An 18,424-nucleotide genomic window follows, 5' to 3' on the forward strand; every position below is an offset into this window, starting at 1 on the left:
ACCTGACTGTCTAACAGGTAATTAGGAGATAGTCCTCTTTTTGTGCGGAGCGTGTGCATAAACCTCCACACACTGGTGTCACTGCCCATTGGGACTTCCAGGGGAAAGAACTAGGCAGTGGCGAAAGAGTGAGGAGAGCATGTTTGTCAGACAGTGCCCAATGAACTGACTTCTTTTTTTATTTAGCTTATTATTTTTGTCTTTTCAGCAGCTACCTGAAGTTTCTGGCAGTAAAGCCGTCATGGCAGACCTGGGCTGCAAAAAGCCCAGTGACTGCACCGTCTCCAGGCTCCTCAGCGTAGTGGAGAGTGAACTCCGGGCTGGGAGAGACAAAGGTGACCCCACGGAGAAACAGCTCCAGGTTGTCTTGGAGGATGCAACGCTCTGGCAGAGATTCAGGGAAGTCACTAATGAGATGATCGTGACCAAGAATGGCAGGTGAGTGATCTGCTCAGCACTGCAGGCTCAGTGGAGGTGACAGCCAGGGGGGTTAAGCTCTACAATAATAAACTGTGTGTGCAGACTCGAGAGAACTGCAATGAGCACACCTGAGTTTATAGGGGACTGCAGCCTCGCAGTCTGCTAAAACCAGTGTATAAACAAGATGGGGTGACCTTGCTTCTTTTTCGTCACTGCCAAACCATTCCTCCTATGAAGCATGCTGGAAAAATATATAGACTAACTTGTGATTGCACAAAAAGGAAACTTTTGCAAGGGAATACCTCTCAAAACCTTTGTAAAGATTTCTTATTGCTAGTAATCACCAGTCTATATTAGCAAGTCCTCATCTGTAGGCTTCAAATTACTGCACAGAAGCAGATCGGTGTTGTTAGCCCCAGCTGCAGTTCCCATCCCTCTGGCCTCGGGTATTAACAGCTTGTATGAGCAGTCTGTACCAGAGTGGGTGCAATAAAACTGCCCTACATGCTCTGTCTGTATGTGCAGTCTGAATTGCATGGTCCCACAGTTGTTGCTGGTGCCCTTAGAAACAAGTGTGGAATATTGCTTAATATACAGTGTTTTAGAAGGACAAAACATTGTGGTATAAATGGATCACATGTGTTACTATTTGGGGAACACAGAAAGGCACAGGAAAAAAGTGAAAAATCTGGTGAGAAGGATGCTAATTCTGAATCAGGCACTAGCTTGAAGAAGGCTCTTCACAAAGGTTCTGCTCTGAACTGGGCTGACAGCAGAGTTGAGCCCATAACAGACAAGCAGCTACCAGAATAAGATTTGCACAGTGGTACTAAAGTTTTTGTTTAATTTATCCTTGCCAGCCTTTTCCTGCCACCCACCCCAGCTGTTCCCTCAACATGCACATGTTTTACAAGACCTCTCAGGACATCCACAGAGAAGAGAGGAATTAAGAGGTGCAGAGAAAGATTTACTCATGCGGTGTGACTTTCAGTAATTTTGCAGACTTTGATTTAGCAGAATTTGTGGCTGAAATTACTGTTGACTATAACTTCATTAGGGACATAGGTGAAAGAAGTAAAAATGAAAAATCTAGTCTATTGGCTCAGCAAGGTGATTCTGCAGAGAGAAGTTACCTTCCCAAAGTACCAGCTCTTGGTGTAAGAGCACTGTTGCCATTCTGATTCCTCCTAATAACCTATACTGATATAAATCTGCTGCTGAGATTCTTTTTATATCGTGAAGCTGCTTTTGCTTCATTTAAATTGCTTTGAAAACTGCTGTTAGGCTACAGATAACTTCTAAGTGGACTTTCACGTGGTGTACAGTAGCTTAAACTGTCTCCTTAGCAGTGTAAGTGACTAAAAATGAGGTAAGATGGGTTTGTCTCTGACTAATTAAATTGGTACAAAGAATCACACCTGCCAACAGGGTTTTTTCAGTTTCTTCCCTCTCAGCTAATGAAAATCATGACTTCACGGTGATACTAGTTCCTTCTGAAATGTCAGGGTGAGTGTGTAGATAAAATCTTTTTATAATGGTGATAAGGGAATATTTTGTTATCTGAATATGCCTGGGTACTTTTTATTTCATTGTGTAAGCTGCCTGATGTTTTTATTTTAACTTCTACACTCCTTATCAGCCTGATTCTACTTTTCCTATAGCCAGTGGCATCTCTAGAAATGTCAGTGAGAGCAAGAATAGAATTCTTTATGATCAAACTACAGCAAGATTAAAAATTACAAAAGTATGTCACATTGCCATTTGCATTTATCCTTTTAACATAGTTACTGTAGCAGAGACTATGAAAAATAATCTCTGCATTTCTGAAAGTATTTTTCATCAGAAAACACAGCATCACGCTAAAACAAAGAAAACACAAACTGTGGCCTGCAGCAAAGAACTCTGAACCATGCTATTCAAAAGGAGACAAACTTGAGACAATTTCCTGTGAGTGCTGAGTTTTTCTCAGGTTCAGAATTCTTCAGTGATTGTCTCCAGAGAGATTCTTGGTAGAAAAAATATTGATCTTATTCTGCTGCTGCTAAATGAGTACAACTAAACCATTCTTGCTGAAGGGTAGATGAATACTTTTGAAAACTGTGTTCTACAATGAAAGAGAAGAGCCAGCCTGAACTTTTTTGTGTGAAAACTAAAGCAGTTGGTGTGGACAGACACTTTGTCAGCAAAGCTCAGAAATTAAACAGAAACCCAATACAGGAGTGTCCCAGAGAATGAAAGTCTAATTGATTAGTTATCCTCAAGTGTCAAATTCTAGCATGCACAATTCTATCTGCTCTGAGTCATTTCTAACTGGTACTGAGGGTCCCAAAATGTCACAGTTAGTTGAACCAACTTCAGTGTTAATATACAGATATGTCTCCGTGGCTGTATCATACTTCATTATAATAATCATCTGCCCTAGCAATATGCCTAGGGGAAACAGGTATATTCTGAACAGGATAGACATCATGAAAATTGAAACATGTGCTATATCACAAAATACATCCCAATGGGTGCAGCTGATACAGTGGGAAACCGTCTCCTATTTTACTCAGACCTATTGTATTCAATTGATACTTCAATATCAAATGCAGTGTTATCTGAGTAGGTTTCCCCTCTCAGTGTTTATACCATACTAGCTAGCTAGGCAGTATCCTGACACTTTGCAATCCCTGTTATTGCCTGGAGACAGGAAGGTGCCACTGTTCCCCTCTGTGTATGGGGAGAATCCATAAGGGATCAGTGCAGGCAGCCATGAGTGGGGGAAAAGAAGCCCTTTCCAGGCTCGAATGCTAAAGCAACTTTACTGGTTACTGCACATTCAAGTTTGATATTGAACATCTTCTCACTCAAGGTCTGTACTGTGGAGTAATTGCAGCAGATTTGCTCTAAATAAAATGAAGAGGCTGAAGTGCTCGGCTATTGCAGCGATGGAGGTCACGTATACACCTACCTGATCATTGAAACAAACATTCTGACTGAAACAAATTTGGAGAAATCACAATTTGCCATGCTAAAAGACAGATTTTAACAGTAAAGCCACTTAATCAGGAGAACATGTTTTTTAGGTGGTAAGTTTTCCATTGTTAGAGTCTGTACAGTCAAAACATGCTGGTCCAAGCGAGGCAGGGAATTACTGGGAGTGAAGCTGGTTAACACAGGGAAGTGCTATAATCTTAATGCTACAGGAGGTTAAAATGGATGGTGACAGTATTCTTTTCTGGATTGGTCTATAGGTCCTTTGGGGATAAACTTGAGCCTCTCAAATAAAAAGGCAGAGCAGCCTGCCTGCATTGTGGGCAGAGGAATTAACAATCTGTGTGTAACACAAACAGCTCTGTGCAATCTAGTGAAATTAAATTTTCATGTAGATTAATTTTCTCCTCTAATTCAATTTCAGCTATGTATCTAAATTTGTTCCTTTGAACCTTGACTGGGGGAGATCTAAGTGTTGAAAGGAGCAATGCTTCCATACTTTTTATCACATCCCAGTTTGGTAGCTGGTGCATCCTGACCAGAAAGACACGTGTAGTGTGTAAATCCTTGACTAAGCTTCTACTTAATTAGAAAAGTCATGGTTCATAGTACCTTCGAGACCAGTGAGGAGTGCTGTTCCTCAGGGGTCAGTACTGGGACTAAAGCTTTTCATTACCTTTGTTGGTGACAGGGGCATACCCTCAGCAAGCTTGCCAGCAACCCCCAGCTGTGTGCTCTGATTGACATGTGGAAGGAAGGGATGTCATCCAGACGGATCTGGACAGGCTTGAGAGTGGGGCCTTGTGCAAACTTCATAAAGTGAACTTTGTGGTTTTGTGTTAAAATGCAGGCTGGGTGGAGAATTGGTTCAGAGCAGTCCTGAGGACAAGGACTCAGGAGTGTTGGTGGACAAGAAGCACAACACGACCCAGCAATGTGCACTGAGAGCCCAGAAAGCCAAACACATCCTGGGCTGCATCTAAAGCAGCACAGCCAGCAGGGTGAGGGAGGGGATTCTCACCCTCTGCTCCACTCTGTGAGACCCCAGCTGGAGTGCTGCATCCAGCTCTGGAGCCTCCAGTACAGGAAGGACATCGACCTGTTGGAGCAAGTCTGGAGGAGAGAACCTCTCCTATGAGGAAAAGCTTAGGTAGCTGAGGTTGTTCAGCCTGGAGAGGAGAGAGACATTATAGCTGCATCCCAGTACCTAAAGGGGGCTGCAAGAGAGCTGGAGAGGGACTTTTTATAAGGACATAGAGTGATACAAGGAGTGGTGAGGAACTGGAAAAGGCTGCCCCAAGAAGCTGTGGATGCTTCATCCCTGGAGGTGGTTCAAGGACAGAGTGAGTGAGGCTCGGAGCAACCTGGTCCAGTGGAAGGTGTTGGGGACAGCAATCCAGGGATTGGGACAGGATGATCTTTAAGGTCCCTTCCAACCCAAACCATTCTATGATATCTTCTTCAATACTGCACTGACCCTGTATCAGCAAGTATTAATATTAGATGAAAAATCTCAAATTTCTCAAATTCTGTCTTTTCCTGTCAGCAGAAGGTGCTGAATGTATGCAGCAAAAACTATATCAAGGTATCCAGAAAGGTGAGTGGGATGTCATGATTGTTAGCAATTTGCATTTGGGTGTCACTACAGAGTATGATTGCAGGGGCAGAGACTTTCAGTGTCCTTTGAGACAGCCTGGAGTTTCAGCTCTCTTATGTATTTTGGATGTCTTGTATGGCTACCCAAGCCTCAAGAGCTACCTTACCTTAGCCCCATAGCTACGGACCTCAGGTTAGTCCTCTGGTTGCTCGGTGTACTCTCTGTACCCATAGAGAAAAGGAGCTCAGAGATGCATTGGCTTTCATTGGAATTTATGGTCCATAAAAATGTGATGTGGAGAAATGGCAGTTGCCAGGAGAGGTCAGTATGGAGATGTCTGGGGCAGGGAGGCTGGTTACTCATGGAAGAGGAATGTAGGAGGCGATACGTAACAGCAATTACATGTATTCCTTGACAAGCTAAGAAGCTTAATGACTAGGATACCTTTTCTGGGAGATACCTCTGTTCTGATGTCCACACAGTTATTCCCAGTTCCTGAAAGTCTTGGAGCCCTACTAGCTCTACAGCTGCAGACTTTCAGGCACTGAGGTGTGCCAATTCAGAGCTGTGTGGCATCGATCACAAGCACTGGGACAGATAGAAAACCACTGAAAGTCAAGCTGTGAGCTCCTGCAAATATCCTTTACAAAATAAATAAATAATAATAAAAGGGGATTGAGAAAAGGTAGCACTGGACCTTTGGGCACAGAAGGAGCATTTTCCCAAAACTAAACAAAGTCAGGAATCCAGTTTTAAACACACAAGATAATGGAAGGCTGGGTAAAAGTTTAGAGCTTGCATGTAAGATGGAATCAAAAGCAAAAGAACATGGTCAAGCTGCTGAGGTCAGGGAATATGGAAGTATGGGACCAAATTACTGGAGAAACTGCCAAGTGTAAGGTCTGATGGCAAGGGTGAATTGAAGGAAGGGAGGATGTTTTTTTATACTGAGTTAGTCAGTGAGCATCTGGAAACAAACATACCGAGGAGAGTCTTTCAAGAGCAGTTTCCAGTGGTGTCCCCCTTTTTTGTTTCCCTGGCCAGGCGGATGTTCCCTGTTTTGAAGATCAGCGTGTCAGGCTTGGATCCAAATGCCATGTACTCCTTCCTGTTGGACTTTGCTCCGACTGATGGCCACCGCTGGAAGTACGTTAATGGAGAATGGGTGCCAGCTGGGAAACCAGAGCCACCGAACCACAGCTGTGTCTACATCCACCCAGACTCTCCCAACTTTGGGGCCCATTGGATGAAAGCTGCCATTTCCTTCAGCAAAGTCAAACTTACCAACAAGCTCAATGGGAGTGGGCAGGTATGGCCTGATGTTTCCACATCACCTCTTGGCTTCAATTGCAAGCACCTACCAATCAAGAAATATCAAGGGTGCATTTATGTAATTATAGAAGCCCTTACAGGCCTCTTCACCCACAGATGCCAATTATTCTCTGGAGGCCAAATGTAAACAGGGATAAACAGGCCTTAATTGGCACTTTCAGATTTTAATGGACTTCTTGATGTTAAGAGAGACAGAGTGCTGTGGTTTACTTAATCGTCAGAGGTCTTTTCAGAGTTGGTCTTGTGTGCTGGGGATTTTTACATAGGACTTCAGAGAAAGGGGGAAAAATGGCCACAGGTATTAGGTTTTTGTTGTGCTCCCCAATGTTGTTTGGTGTAAGTGGAATGTTGGCAGGAGTCAGATGGCAGAATAAAAGGCTGCTCCTAAATGAAATAATTACTATGTCTGCTTCTGCATCATGATAATTATCAATATTCTATTGAATCAGCTTTGGCCTTTGGAAAGAAACCACATTTACCAGAAATAAGTGACTTTCCCTTTGAACCGCTTAAAAATGCAAACAGGAAAATTAGTTTTGTTTCATATTTTATTTTTGATGATGCATCTAAAGGCAAAATGTTGCACAAGACCTTTTGTTCGCTTGTTTGTTCGGTACAAAACTCCTGCAGTGGATGATACTTGTCAGCCCAGAATCAATTTCTTTCATGTAAATGTTATATGTTCTCAGTCTGTTATTTCCATTAGGTTTCTGAGGTCCCTCTGTAAGCTTAGTGCTCTAATGAGGTAATAAATTATCTCAGGTTTTACAGATTGGAGAACAGGAAGATGATCTGACTTTCCCTTAGTCATATATGGAACCAGCATACAAGAATTATTGTAGAGCATAGAACAGGATATGAATTTGCAAATGCTTGTCGTGTGTCCAGGATCTCAGAAAAGTCAAAAGCCTCAGAAAAATATGCACTGGGGGGAAAAAAGCTACAGGAAACTTGGAGGGTCAAAGAGTGCCTGGGATAAAAAACAGGGGAACACTCTGTATATATATGAAGGAGAAGAAAATAGTAGAAAGCAGGAGAGGAAAAGCTAAATGAGAAACAGAGCCCAAACAAAAGTTACTAAATAACAAATGACTGAAACTTCCTTTGCTTTCTTTTGAAATCATGACCACAGCGTTAAAGTAAACCATGTCCCCACTCTGTACTTCAGCTGCCCCTTCTGTGATGGTATTGGAAAGTAATTGATGAGTATCAGTGCTCTATGCTAATAGCTGTGTTCTTTCTTATATGTATATATATCTATATAGGTGTATATATATATATATATATATATATGTATGTATACATCATTTTGAAAAGTACAAATTTTAAAAAAGAATCTTTTTCTTGCACTAGAGCCAATTAAAGGACCTAAGAGACTTCCTGGAATCAATGCTATTCACAGCTTTTAGTGCCAGGTTAGATCTGCCAAGGCTTGTTTAGATGCACTTCATCTTGCCCAGAGAGGAGACTGAATGACTGCCATAGCTCCCTCCTGGCACCTTTTCTGTGATGGTGATTCTGAGTCTTCCAGACAGCAGAAGCAGGACAGGGAATGCCCCTGAGCTGTTTCAGCAGCCTCTAATGCAGTGGGAGCCCATTGGTTTGAGGGCCATAGCTGCTAACACAAATACTCCGTGCTGCTGCTGCATCCAAAGCCTTAAATGCAGTCCAGTGAAGTCTCATTCTGTTCAGCCCTGTGGTTATTGCAGGGGAGGAAGGCACCTGCCCTCCTGCTTCAGGAGTCACTGGCTGGGGAGATTCAGCAGTGAAAGCTGCTCTGTCACAGAGCCAGAGGGTGGCTGTGAGGTACCAGAGTGGCACTGGGGGCTGTCTCTCTGTTTTGTTTCCTGCAGATAATGTTGAACTCCCTGCACAAATATGAACCCCAGGTGCACATAGTTCGCGTAGGAGGCCCCCACCAGATGGTGATGAACTGCTCCTTCCCTGAGACGCAGTTCATAGCGGTGACTGCCTACCAGAACGAAGAGGTAGGCGGGTGCCACGCTGTGCTCTGGTCACCACTGATGACATCTGCTAGAAGCTGATTAACTGCAAGACCAGCATGCCTTTTTCTTGTTTCCCCACCAGTCCCAGGCAGTGTAATACTCCATCCAGGCTAATACTCTGTCTTTTCTCTGCAGTAGAACATTGACTAATCTAGTGTCTGGCTCCAGTACTAAGCCAGGTTTAGCTTAATATCCTGCCACAGCTATTCCAGACTGGTTCATCTGTCCTGGCATCCCAATCCTTTACTGGAAAAAAAAAAAGCCAAACAGCCCTACAGTCAAGCCCAATATCTTTCTCCAGCAATAACTGATAGTCATAATCTTAACCTTATCTCTCCATGTTCCCTATCATACATACAACTGCAGAACAACACAATACTTCATAGGAAAACTTCTGCCCTTGAGGGATGCTTTGGACTGTAAGAATTGCTAACTCCTGTGCCACATCCCTTAGCTAATGTTGCTGCAGATTTTATTTGTACTTGATAGGAATTCAGTGTTTAAACCCTCTTGAAAGGGTCCACCATTCCACCCCATTTACCAGACAAGCTCATGCCAGGCTGCCCCAGCTGTTTTTTTTTGCCTGTGGCACTGATCAGTACACAGCAAAGCTGTCTCCTACCCAGCCCTGGGAAACATCAAGTGTGGGGATATATTTTAGGCTAACATAGGCAGTTCCACTGAGATTACTCTGGGGCATGTTTTGTCAAGTTTCTATTTCAAATTACCTTCACTAACATGTCTTGTTTTCTGTAAACTCAAGATAACAGCTCTCAAAATCAAGTATAATCCCTTTGCCAAAGCCTTCCTGGATGCAAAGGAAAGGTGAGTTCATCTTTTGTTTTTTTGATCCAATAGCTTTTTGCTGCTGATATGGTTAAAACTGTGATATCACCATATGAAAGATAAATTACATAACTGAATCTTGTTTCTGCTGTCTTAAATCCAGAGTCACTCCAATGGTATTATTGGGGAGACTATATAATTATTACAATAGGTGCTGAAGTGGGTGAACATGCTCTTGGGGATCCTGGCACTTATCTGTCTGCACAGAAAGCCTGAAATGAGATGGTGTGAGCTTTCCCAGTAGTGTTGTACTCCACATATGTCCACTACAGTGTACTTGCACTCCAGTGAATCCTGGAAATAGGTCAGGGAGAAAAAATGTTAACTCCAAGTGTCAAAAATCATAGTTGAAGTGAAATTACAGTGTAACTGTAATGTAACTGCACTGCTGTTATTAAGTCTATGTGATAATTTATGATGGATTTATTAAAGGTAAGATGTCAGAGATGCTTCCATCAGAAATTATTTGTAGTTTATCTTGCAAAATTTTCCATGCATCACCTATATTAATGCACAGTGGCATCCAAATGATGCATTCCATCCCATAATTTCTAATTAATTTTGTTTGGACCTGCTTTATCTTCTGACATGTCAAGTGTCCCATATGCCTGTAGGAGAATCTGTATTTCCTTTCATTCCTCTCACCATTTAAGAAGCTGCTGTGTCTCAGCGTCAGGGTTTCCAGCTGGGGAAGGGGGGATGCTGCCTTCAGCTTGCCTAACATCTCAAGCAGGAATGGTGCCCACAGGCAGATTTAGAGTTCCATGTTCAGCTCCCAAATATGGCAAAAAATTAGGAACATTTTTGTTTATGTCATCAAACAAAAGCTCCAGCTTCCTTGATGCAGAATGTGGGAAGGTCTACTGGAGCCTAGCAAGATTAAAGAAGAGGGATTTCCCTCCTTTTTTACTCACTTCTCCAATTTTAATGAATAGTTCTGGTTATAACTTTTGTAATTTTTCAATGAGAACACTTACCACTAAGTATTTTGCCTTTCAGAAACCATTCTAAAGATGTTCCAGAGACAGTCTCTGAAGGTCAACATATGACATATTCTCACTGTAAGGTTTTTATTCATGTCAGCTGCAAGTTTTGTGAGATATGATGGGTGCTGGGAACCTGAGCCTTGCTTAACTGATTCATGCTGGTCACTTACTGAGTCCTGAATTGTGTTCATAGAGAGGGACCCTTTAAAAAAAATAAGAAGATTGAAGAGACCTCACAGTAAGAAATAATGTGAGAAGTTCTGCAGAGGGATCGTTTTCCATACAATCCAGTTTTTCAATATTAAAAGGAATCTAGAATCAAGATGATATATTACATTTTTAGGGTTTTCTTGCCCCTTTGTTTTTGTATTTGTGAATGATTTTGTCGCCTATAAAATTATCTTTCATAGGTAACAGGTAAAAAATGAGGGGGAGCAGAAGTTGCATTTGCTTTACTCATAGCTTTTCTTTCATTTGTTCTTCAATGTTTGTGACATTTTCTGGTTACTTTCAGGTCTTGTTTTCAGAGTTGGTGGGTTGGGAGGGGGGTGGAGGGTTGCTATTTTTTTGTCATTTGTTTCACAAACCAGCATCTTAGAATCTGCTTGGTATTTCTGAGGCACAGCTGATTCTGCAAGAGGGATGATTATTTCTTAATTGTATTGTAGCACTTTAATAAGGCAATAGTAATAATTTTGTTCTCTCTTTTCCCTCAAAGTGGGTGGCTGGTTGATTTCCAACCCAGACCCAATGTGTGCCTCGGGAAGCTCTAATTACCAGTACAGTGGAGCTTTGCCTCTGCCCGCTCCACAGGCTCCCCACAGCTGCGAGAGATACTCAGCCCTGCGAGGCCATCGGGCTGCTCCATACCCACCCTCCTACATGCAGAGGAATCACTCCCCTACAGGTATTCCTGGAGCACTGCTTTGCTGCCTCTGCCTGCCTGCCCCTTGCCTAGGTTAGCGCATGCACTGGAGCCAGGCTGAGCTCAGGCTAGCAAAGGGCGAGGTGAGTCTCTGGGACAGCCTGCACAGAACCCTTCATGCACCCAGCATGACTGAGGCAGCAGAACAAGAGGTACCAGGAGCTGGGTGCGCTCTTAGTGATAAACCAGAGTGTATGGTCTTGCTTTCACTACAGCTTCCAGTTATACAAAAAGAGCATTGCAGGTCTTTTTTCAATGTCCTGCCATGACCCAGTTGATTTCTCAAGTCAAAGCAGCTCTCAGGTAGGAGCTGATGTGAGGTGAAGGTGTTTTGGTATTGTCAGAACATCCTTTGAGTCCCTTTCCCTTTCTAAATCTCGGTGCAAATCCAAAAATTGATTCTACTTCGATCAGAAGTGGGTCGGAAAGAAGAGTAGAGATAAAGTAATCTGCTTGCTAATTATAATTTATAATTTAGCAAGGATTCCTGTTTAATGGAAGTATTTATCATGGAAGGGCCTGTCTTGAAAGGGATCCTAAAGATCATCCTGTTCCAACCTCTCTGCAATGGGTAGGGACACCAGACCACTAGAGCAGGTTGCCTAAAGCTCCATTCAACCTGGCCTTGAAAATTTCCAGGAATGGGGCAGTATTTATAAAACTTTATTAAGTATTTTAGCTCAAATTATAAGGAAATCTGTGTCAAAACATTGCCTGACATATGTCAATTATGAAAATCTATTAGTCAGACTTGCAGAAATGCACATCCTATGTCTGTCATGCTGTACCTTCTCATGTATCACACCTGGGATTGCGATGGCACCTTGCTACTTTAAATGAACATGGGAATTTTGCCTTTTTACTTGTGGTTGGGCACCTCATGGTCAGATTGCTGCCTTAAGCCTGCCTGTGTTTTGCTGTCTTAAGACATTGTCTGCAATAGTCACTGAGGATTTGTTTGTTACTTTTTTTTTTCCTCCCCAAAGTTAACTTATTGGAGAGCTCCAGCAATAATCTTCAGGTATTCTCAGGACATGACAGCTGGACTTTACCATCCCCTCCACACACTAATTTGCTCTCAGTGCCACACACAAAGGGAGGTGCCAGCCCTGGACCCAGGTAAGGTTACAGGAAAACTGCTGGTATGAGGAGCACTGAGGCTTGTAGGACTGTCCTGGTGATTTGCCCTTTGTTCCAAATTTTAATCAGTGTCCAGGATTTGAAATGTGTCCTAAGACTGCTGGGCAAATCTTTCTGAAAAGCCAATTATCTTCTGCTCTTAAATCTATGGGAGTTTCATTTTTCCCCAGCACTGCTGAAAACCAGGATCTTGGAACACCCACAAAGAATTCTGGTCTCTACAATCTGTGAGCATTTAAAAACAAAATTATTTTTCTTCCTATATTTCTCACTGTTATCCTTCATGAAATGAGAAACCTATTCTAGGGGTAAATGGAATTTAGATCTAGAGACTCAATTAATTATCAAATATTTTCCCTTCTTTTCCTGAAATGAATGCAATAATTTCCTCTCTAACTTAGGTGTCAGGAAAACCAGCTGCAATTTCAAATGCACTGTTATTTAATTGAGTAGGTTTTCTTGTCAATGTTTATACCCTAGTAGCTAGGCAGTATCCTGAGACTTTGTGACCTCCCTCTCTAGAAACTCTTCTGACTCAGCTCCTAAGATGGGAAGAAGTCATAAAGGCACATAAAAAGATCCTTACATTTTGAAATCTCACATATACTTGCACATTTCTCTCCATGCCTCCCTCCAAGGTCACCAGGTGTTATGGTTACTGGTGATTTTTCATTTAAGACCTTCAAGGATGATCTAGTTTGGTAACCTGATTTGAATAGCTGCCTTTGAACAGATAATGAAATTGACTTTAATGTGGCAAGTCTTATGTGGGCTAAATGCTTTGAAATAAGTCATTCAATCTGTGCTGCTTTTTTTTTCCAGCCACTATCCTTGCCTGTGGACAGTGAGCAACAGTGCAGTAAATGTTGCCAACCCAGGAAATGAGGTGAACAGCAGCTCTCCAAGTGTTTTTTTAAGGGGTAATGTCCCCTTACCTGCTGCATCATCAGTGCAAATCCCTCTGCAGGGAATGGTGTCTGGCAGCATGGAAGGACAAGGGGAAGGCACTCTCACCAGACTGTCTGACTCTGCGTGGACATCCTCACACTCCTTTTAATGGACAGGCAGCTCCCGAGGGAAGCTTAGCCAACCAAGACTGACACAAATGGCAAAGGATCCCCGAGGAGTGCAGTGCAGAGATGCATGCAGGAAAAGGACTTCATCACTTCCCATAATGTACCTTTTGTGTGCCAGCTAAGCCAAAATCCAAAGGCAGGAAATATTATAGGAACCAGCTTGTTACTGCAACTTTTATGCATCATTCAGGATCATGTCTAGAAAGAATCTTTTTAGTTAGCTTTGCTTCTATATCACATTAAAAATGGTCAGAGACATGGGACTGAGTGAAGCAGACATGGCAGATGGATACCAGCATGTCATTTTAGAAGTTCCTTCTGTAACTAACAGCCAAGTCAGGGGAAAATTCTAAGTGTGCAACTAGTGATTTGAAGGGACAGCACTGCTTTAAAGGCTTTCTGAATCTCTTACATAGAGGTTTTCACAATACCTGAAACGAAACCCCTCAGGGGATGAAATTATTGACATTCTCATGCTACCTGCATACAGCATTCTCTGTCCCCTTCCCTTCTCCAGCTGCTGTTTGCTGTGTGTGTGCCGTGGGGACAGTGGGCACACTCAAACTGCAAAAGTGGCCGCATTGTAGCAGCAGTTTAGCATGAAGGGCAGCTAGTTTAGCATTTAGAGTCTGATGTTACAGTCTTGGAAATGCAAAGCTCAAGTGTTTCCAATATCTGCTATTTTTGAAAGGGTGGAGGGAAAACAATTATAGAAAAAATATTCAGCCTGAATTTCCACTTTGCTTCAGCTATACAGTACAAATAAACTATGAATACATGGTGTATTATCTCCTCAGTGCCTTTCCAAGTTGTAAACACACACACAGTCTTTCTCATCTAACAACCTATGAGCTATTCAAAGCAGCTCTGCCAGAAGTCAGTTGACAGAACAGGAGTTTTCTATTTCTTGTCCAGTGACTGGGTGTAAGCTCCTGGGCACGGTATTTCATGTCTTCATACCAGCTACCCTTCTCACTTTGTCTGCTTCAGCTTCCTTTTTCAGGCTACTGCTTTTTCCATCCTGCGTCAGTATACAACATTCAGCCCGGTGGAGCCCTGATCCTGTCTGGGATTTCTAACCACTATTGTGATGCAAATAATAACAGTCATCCCCCAGTCTTCTATCCTTTCATGTATGTCCTGAGGCAAGCCCTATCAAATTCTTAGAGAAGAGTTTTGCTGTTTGGTTTCTATAAAGAAAAACTAAAGAAATCTGCAAGCTAACTCATGTAGATATGTTCCTGTATAATGAAATGCCCAGCAGCAATTCTGGTCTGTTTAGTCATGTGCATTGGTAGGGGACCATCTCCAGCATAGAAGAGGATTCTCTAAATCTCCTGTGAGCTGATGTCTCTGCTTCTGCTAGATACAGCAATATTCTCTTTGTTAATACTCATTTACTGCATACAGACTCTGTGAGCAACATTCTGTTTTGGGTAGACACTAGAGGCAGCAGCAAGAGGAGCCTTTTGATACACATCTGCCTGGTGAACTCAGCAAGTTTCTGTTTGATATTCTGTTACCTGGCCTGGAACCACCCCTTTAAGTTGCTCTCAGTGTTAGACATTTTACTGCCTTCCCCATCTGGCTTTTCAGATCTGCTGCAGGCAAGATCATGTGCCAGAATGTCCTCAGTATCACTGTTAGTTTTGCTGACTTGTATTGCAATCCCCTAAGATCAAAGTAATGAAGTTGCTTTGGGTGTGCATTTTTATTAATATAAAAATAATATATAAAATATAAGCAGCATTGGTCAAACAAGAGTTAATAGAGTGCAAAAAGCTCTGCATCCTGCTATCAGTCTAATCCTTGTCAGTTCTGACTGCAAATCTGCCTTCCCACATCCTGACAAAAGCTTGGTGATGAGTTTTTCAATGTTATGTTTCTCTACCTTGCGGCAATAAATGTAAGTAGGTGTTTCTCTCAAAAATAACTCCGCTTTACAGATGAGGTTTATTAACTAACTTATGCTACCCTCTTCTGGCTGTTCAGCTCCCCACAGACATACCACACATAGAATCTACATAAAGATGCTAAAAAGCAGGCAAGTGGTGACTTCTCTGTGTTCCAGGACTTTCTTGCAATGTTTCTTTCATAGTTAATGATTTGGATAATTTCTTATCCCATATACTGCATTACAGTAATACATGAGTAATTATAAGGTGTTACTCAAACTGTATTTTCATTTCACAAACAAACAATTTAGGGGAACATCTAATTAGCTTTCCTGACAGTCCCATAGGATTGAAAGAATTAAAAAATTATCAAAATGAAGAGGCAAAGTAATTTTTCTTCCTTTTCACTGTAAAAGCAGGCATGACTCCTGTCACGGGAGGCAAAAAGTTTTGAGATCTCAAAAACTGAGCTAAGTCTTTGTCATTACAGAAAATCTGATTTAGCACGACCCTGTGAAATGGCACAAAAAGATAAAATACCCTTGGTTTGCTTACTATCCGTGCCCCCATCTCAGTACAAGCTGGTATTTGTACCCCAAATCCTTGGGCTTGAGGATAGCAGGGAGTATGCTGATCTTGGGTTTTGTGATGGGGAGTCCTGCAAGGAACAGGGAGTAGGACTTGATCCTTATGGGTTCCTTCCAACTTGAGATCTCTGAGTCTGATCTATAATTTTGCAACTCTGGTAAATGATTTGGGAACTGCTATCTGGTTTGGACAGATTACTTCTGAGCAGCAGAAGCAGTGGAGAAAACTTTTGCTAACTGTTCACAAGAAAAACTGCTGTTCTATCTTCACAGCTCTCCTTTCCCAGCACAATGGACATCCCTACAGTGAAGTAACAGGCTGGGATGCTGGCTGCAGTGTTGTCCTATGGGAGGCAGATTCCCTTAAACTGTGCATAAAACTGTTCCCCTCCTAATAAACCATTACTGTGGATTTGATTCTGCACCGATAGTGCACTTGTTTCTCAGCAGATTTCTGCTTGGCATTAAAACCCATACAAGGATAATTTCTGAATGAATATTTTCCTGGTTGTTGGAAGCAGTAACTGAAATGGCAGCATGAAAAGAGAGAAAAGAGCCCTCTCTGCAGTTTTTATATATGTTTTGATAAAATCACTTTGTGGAAAAGAAATATACTAAAAGACTAGAATAGCTCTTTAGAGGTCTCCAGGGGAGATATGCTACCTGGTATTAATAATAGTTGTAGTTTTTAACCTGATTTGATCACGAAGCCTACACAGTAGGTTTTTGTCCTGCCAGAAGCAATGCTGGGTACATGGCTGGTACCCCTCCGGCCTCTCCCCAGGACAGCCAAAGGGCCAGGGCTTGGGAACACAGCTCCATGCAAATCTCCATGTTATTAGAGGAAGGAATCCTTTATTTTCAGTTTCTGCAGGGCTTTAGCACTGTTCTCACCTACTAAATGTGAAGTTGCAGGGTGGTTTTTGTGACACCTCATTTAAGCGCATTAAGAAAGAAGTGGAGTGTAGGTGCACAGTTTGTGGTCATTGGGAGTGGGGCTGCAGCCGAGCGTCATCCCCAGTGGGCTACAGCTGTGAGAAGCAGGTGAGCAACATTGAAGGTAATGAGCCATGGAGGGCCCAGGTGCACTGACCAATCCCCAACAGGAACAGAGAGCACACAGGTGCAGTGCATGAACATGAGTAGTATAAAAGGTTGGGCTAAAGAACAGGAAGGACTGATGCTTGAAGCCTTCTGATGGGGTATGGTGTTATTCTGCATGGGGATGCTTAAAGCTTTCTGATATATTGTGGTGATGCTCTGTGGCTTGTGGCTGTCTCGACTGCGACAGCGGAGGGAAGTGGTTAATGAAAGGAGAAGAGCTACAAGGTAAAAAACCTGAGATATCTGGACAATCTGGTTGCCCTGTGGTCTGCAGCTGCCACTGGGCCTCGGTGTCTCTGTCATGGGAGCCTGCCTTTAAATCCTTTCTGGGGGCTGCAGCAGCCCCTGGATTGGGACTTTTCCTCAGCCTTCCTGCTGGCCTGAGGCAGGTGCCTTTTGTCTCAGGCTGTTCCCTTGTGGGTTTTTTTCCTGGCTCTGGGACACGGGTGTCTCAGTAAGGCAAGGGAGTGCCTCTGGCTATGCCCAAGGAAGTGTGGAGCAGCTTTTCTCTCAGAGCCCCCAGCTCCCCGGACGTTCCGTTTGTGAGCACGAACGGAAGGCTGGTGCCTGCCACTCTCTGGGCAGTGTGAGGGGTGTGCTCAGCAGCCCATGTGTCCTCATCCCAGAAAGTCCCTTCTTTCTCCTGTGCTTCACTGTGTCTCTTTGGGAGATGGGCTGCTACAGCAGCACCTCACTCACGCCAAGAGAAGGGCTTAACATGTGGCTTCAGGTGTTCCCTTCCTTGACTGTGGTGTCTTAAGGGAGCATCCCTATGCTCCCTGATAGGCAGAAAACCAGAGAGCAGGTAAACAACCCCTGCCTGAATCCTCCAGTATGAGTCCAGATGTTTCCTGTGAGCCAGCCCTGGGTGCCCATCAAGACAGACACCCATAGCCCTGTCAGTTTAAGTTTAGCTGCTGCTGTTTGTCCACACTGGGTGCTTGGTTCAGCACTCGGGTGTAGCTTTGTCCTGAAGTTGGTTCTGGGTTCTCATCCTTGGGCAGATCCTCTGCACAGCTCGTTTGGGCTCTGTGTTTCTGTTTGTTCTTAAAATAAGCCTGGTAACAACTGCTAGTATTTAACCATTTTTACATTTCAGCTATGTATACTGGTTATACAAGTTAAAAAGAAACCTTCTAAATGTAACTTACTGGTACAAATACACTACCTAATGGTTGTAGCTGTTGTGTGTTGTAGTCTGGTAGGTCTACAGCAACAATAAATAATAGTCCTTACCACAGAGATGCTAATGCTTGCTATGTGGTTTGAAAGTGTCTCATTTTGAGAAGTTGTCAAAACATAAATTATGAGTGATATTTATGGTGAGTTCAAGGATAGCTCATCTTTTAAATGAAGAATTAATGGCACTAGGGGAGGATGTGAGTTGTATGGACTGAACACCTATAGTTTTCATAGGCTTTCTGTAGGACTCTGTATAAATTACTTAAGCCTTATAGATCAGGTGCCTGAGCATCTCTTTATTGTCTCAGGGGCAGTGTTGCATCAAACATCTCAATTTGTTATCTGAAAACTA

At 42.8% G+C, this 18,424-nt stretch overlaps 1 protein-coding gene across 1 annotated transcript; it reads left to right on the forward strand.

Moving 5' to 3' along the window:
- The first annotated feature begins 226 nt into the window (after window positions 1–226).
- TBX19 (T-box transcription factor 19) lies at window positions 227–13,285 on the forward strand. The gene is made up of 8 exons (XM_053971003.1): window positions 227–438; window positions 6,038–6,302; window positions 8,179–8,313; window positions 9,095–9,156; window positions 10,177–10,238; window positions 10,882–11,070; window positions 12,075–12,207; window positions 13,051–13,285. The coding sequence occupies exons 1-8, from the start codon at window positions 242–244 to the stop codon at window positions 13,283–13,285; spliced, it is 1,278 nt and encodes a 425-aa protein (XP_053826978.1). The 5' UTR covers window positions 227–241.
- The last annotated feature ends 5,139 nt before the right edge of the window (window positions 13,286–18,424 follow it).

Source organism: Vidua macroura, chromosome 2 (genome assembly GCF_024509145.1).
Source record: "Vidua macroura isolate BioBank_ID:100142 chromosome 2, ASM2450914v1, whole genome shotgun sequence".
Lineage (NCBI taxonomy): Eukaryota > Metazoa > Chordata > Aves > Passeriformes > Viduidae > Vidua > Vidua macroura.

Bases quoted from the DNA above. Each gene is read 5' to 3' on its own strand.
- TBX19 (XM_053971003.1), top strand. From the start codon at position 242: ATGGCAGACCTGGGCTGCAAAAAGCCCAGTGACTGCACCGTCTCCAGG. The intron at 8,314-9,094 runs GTAGGCGGGTGC...TGTAAACTCAAG, and splicing joins CTGCCTACCAGAACGAAGAG to ATAACAGCTCTCAAAATCAA. The intron at 11,071-12,074 runs GTATTCCTGGAG...TCCTCCCCAAAG, and splicing joins GAGGAATCACTCCCCTACAG to TTAACTTATTGGAGAGCTCC.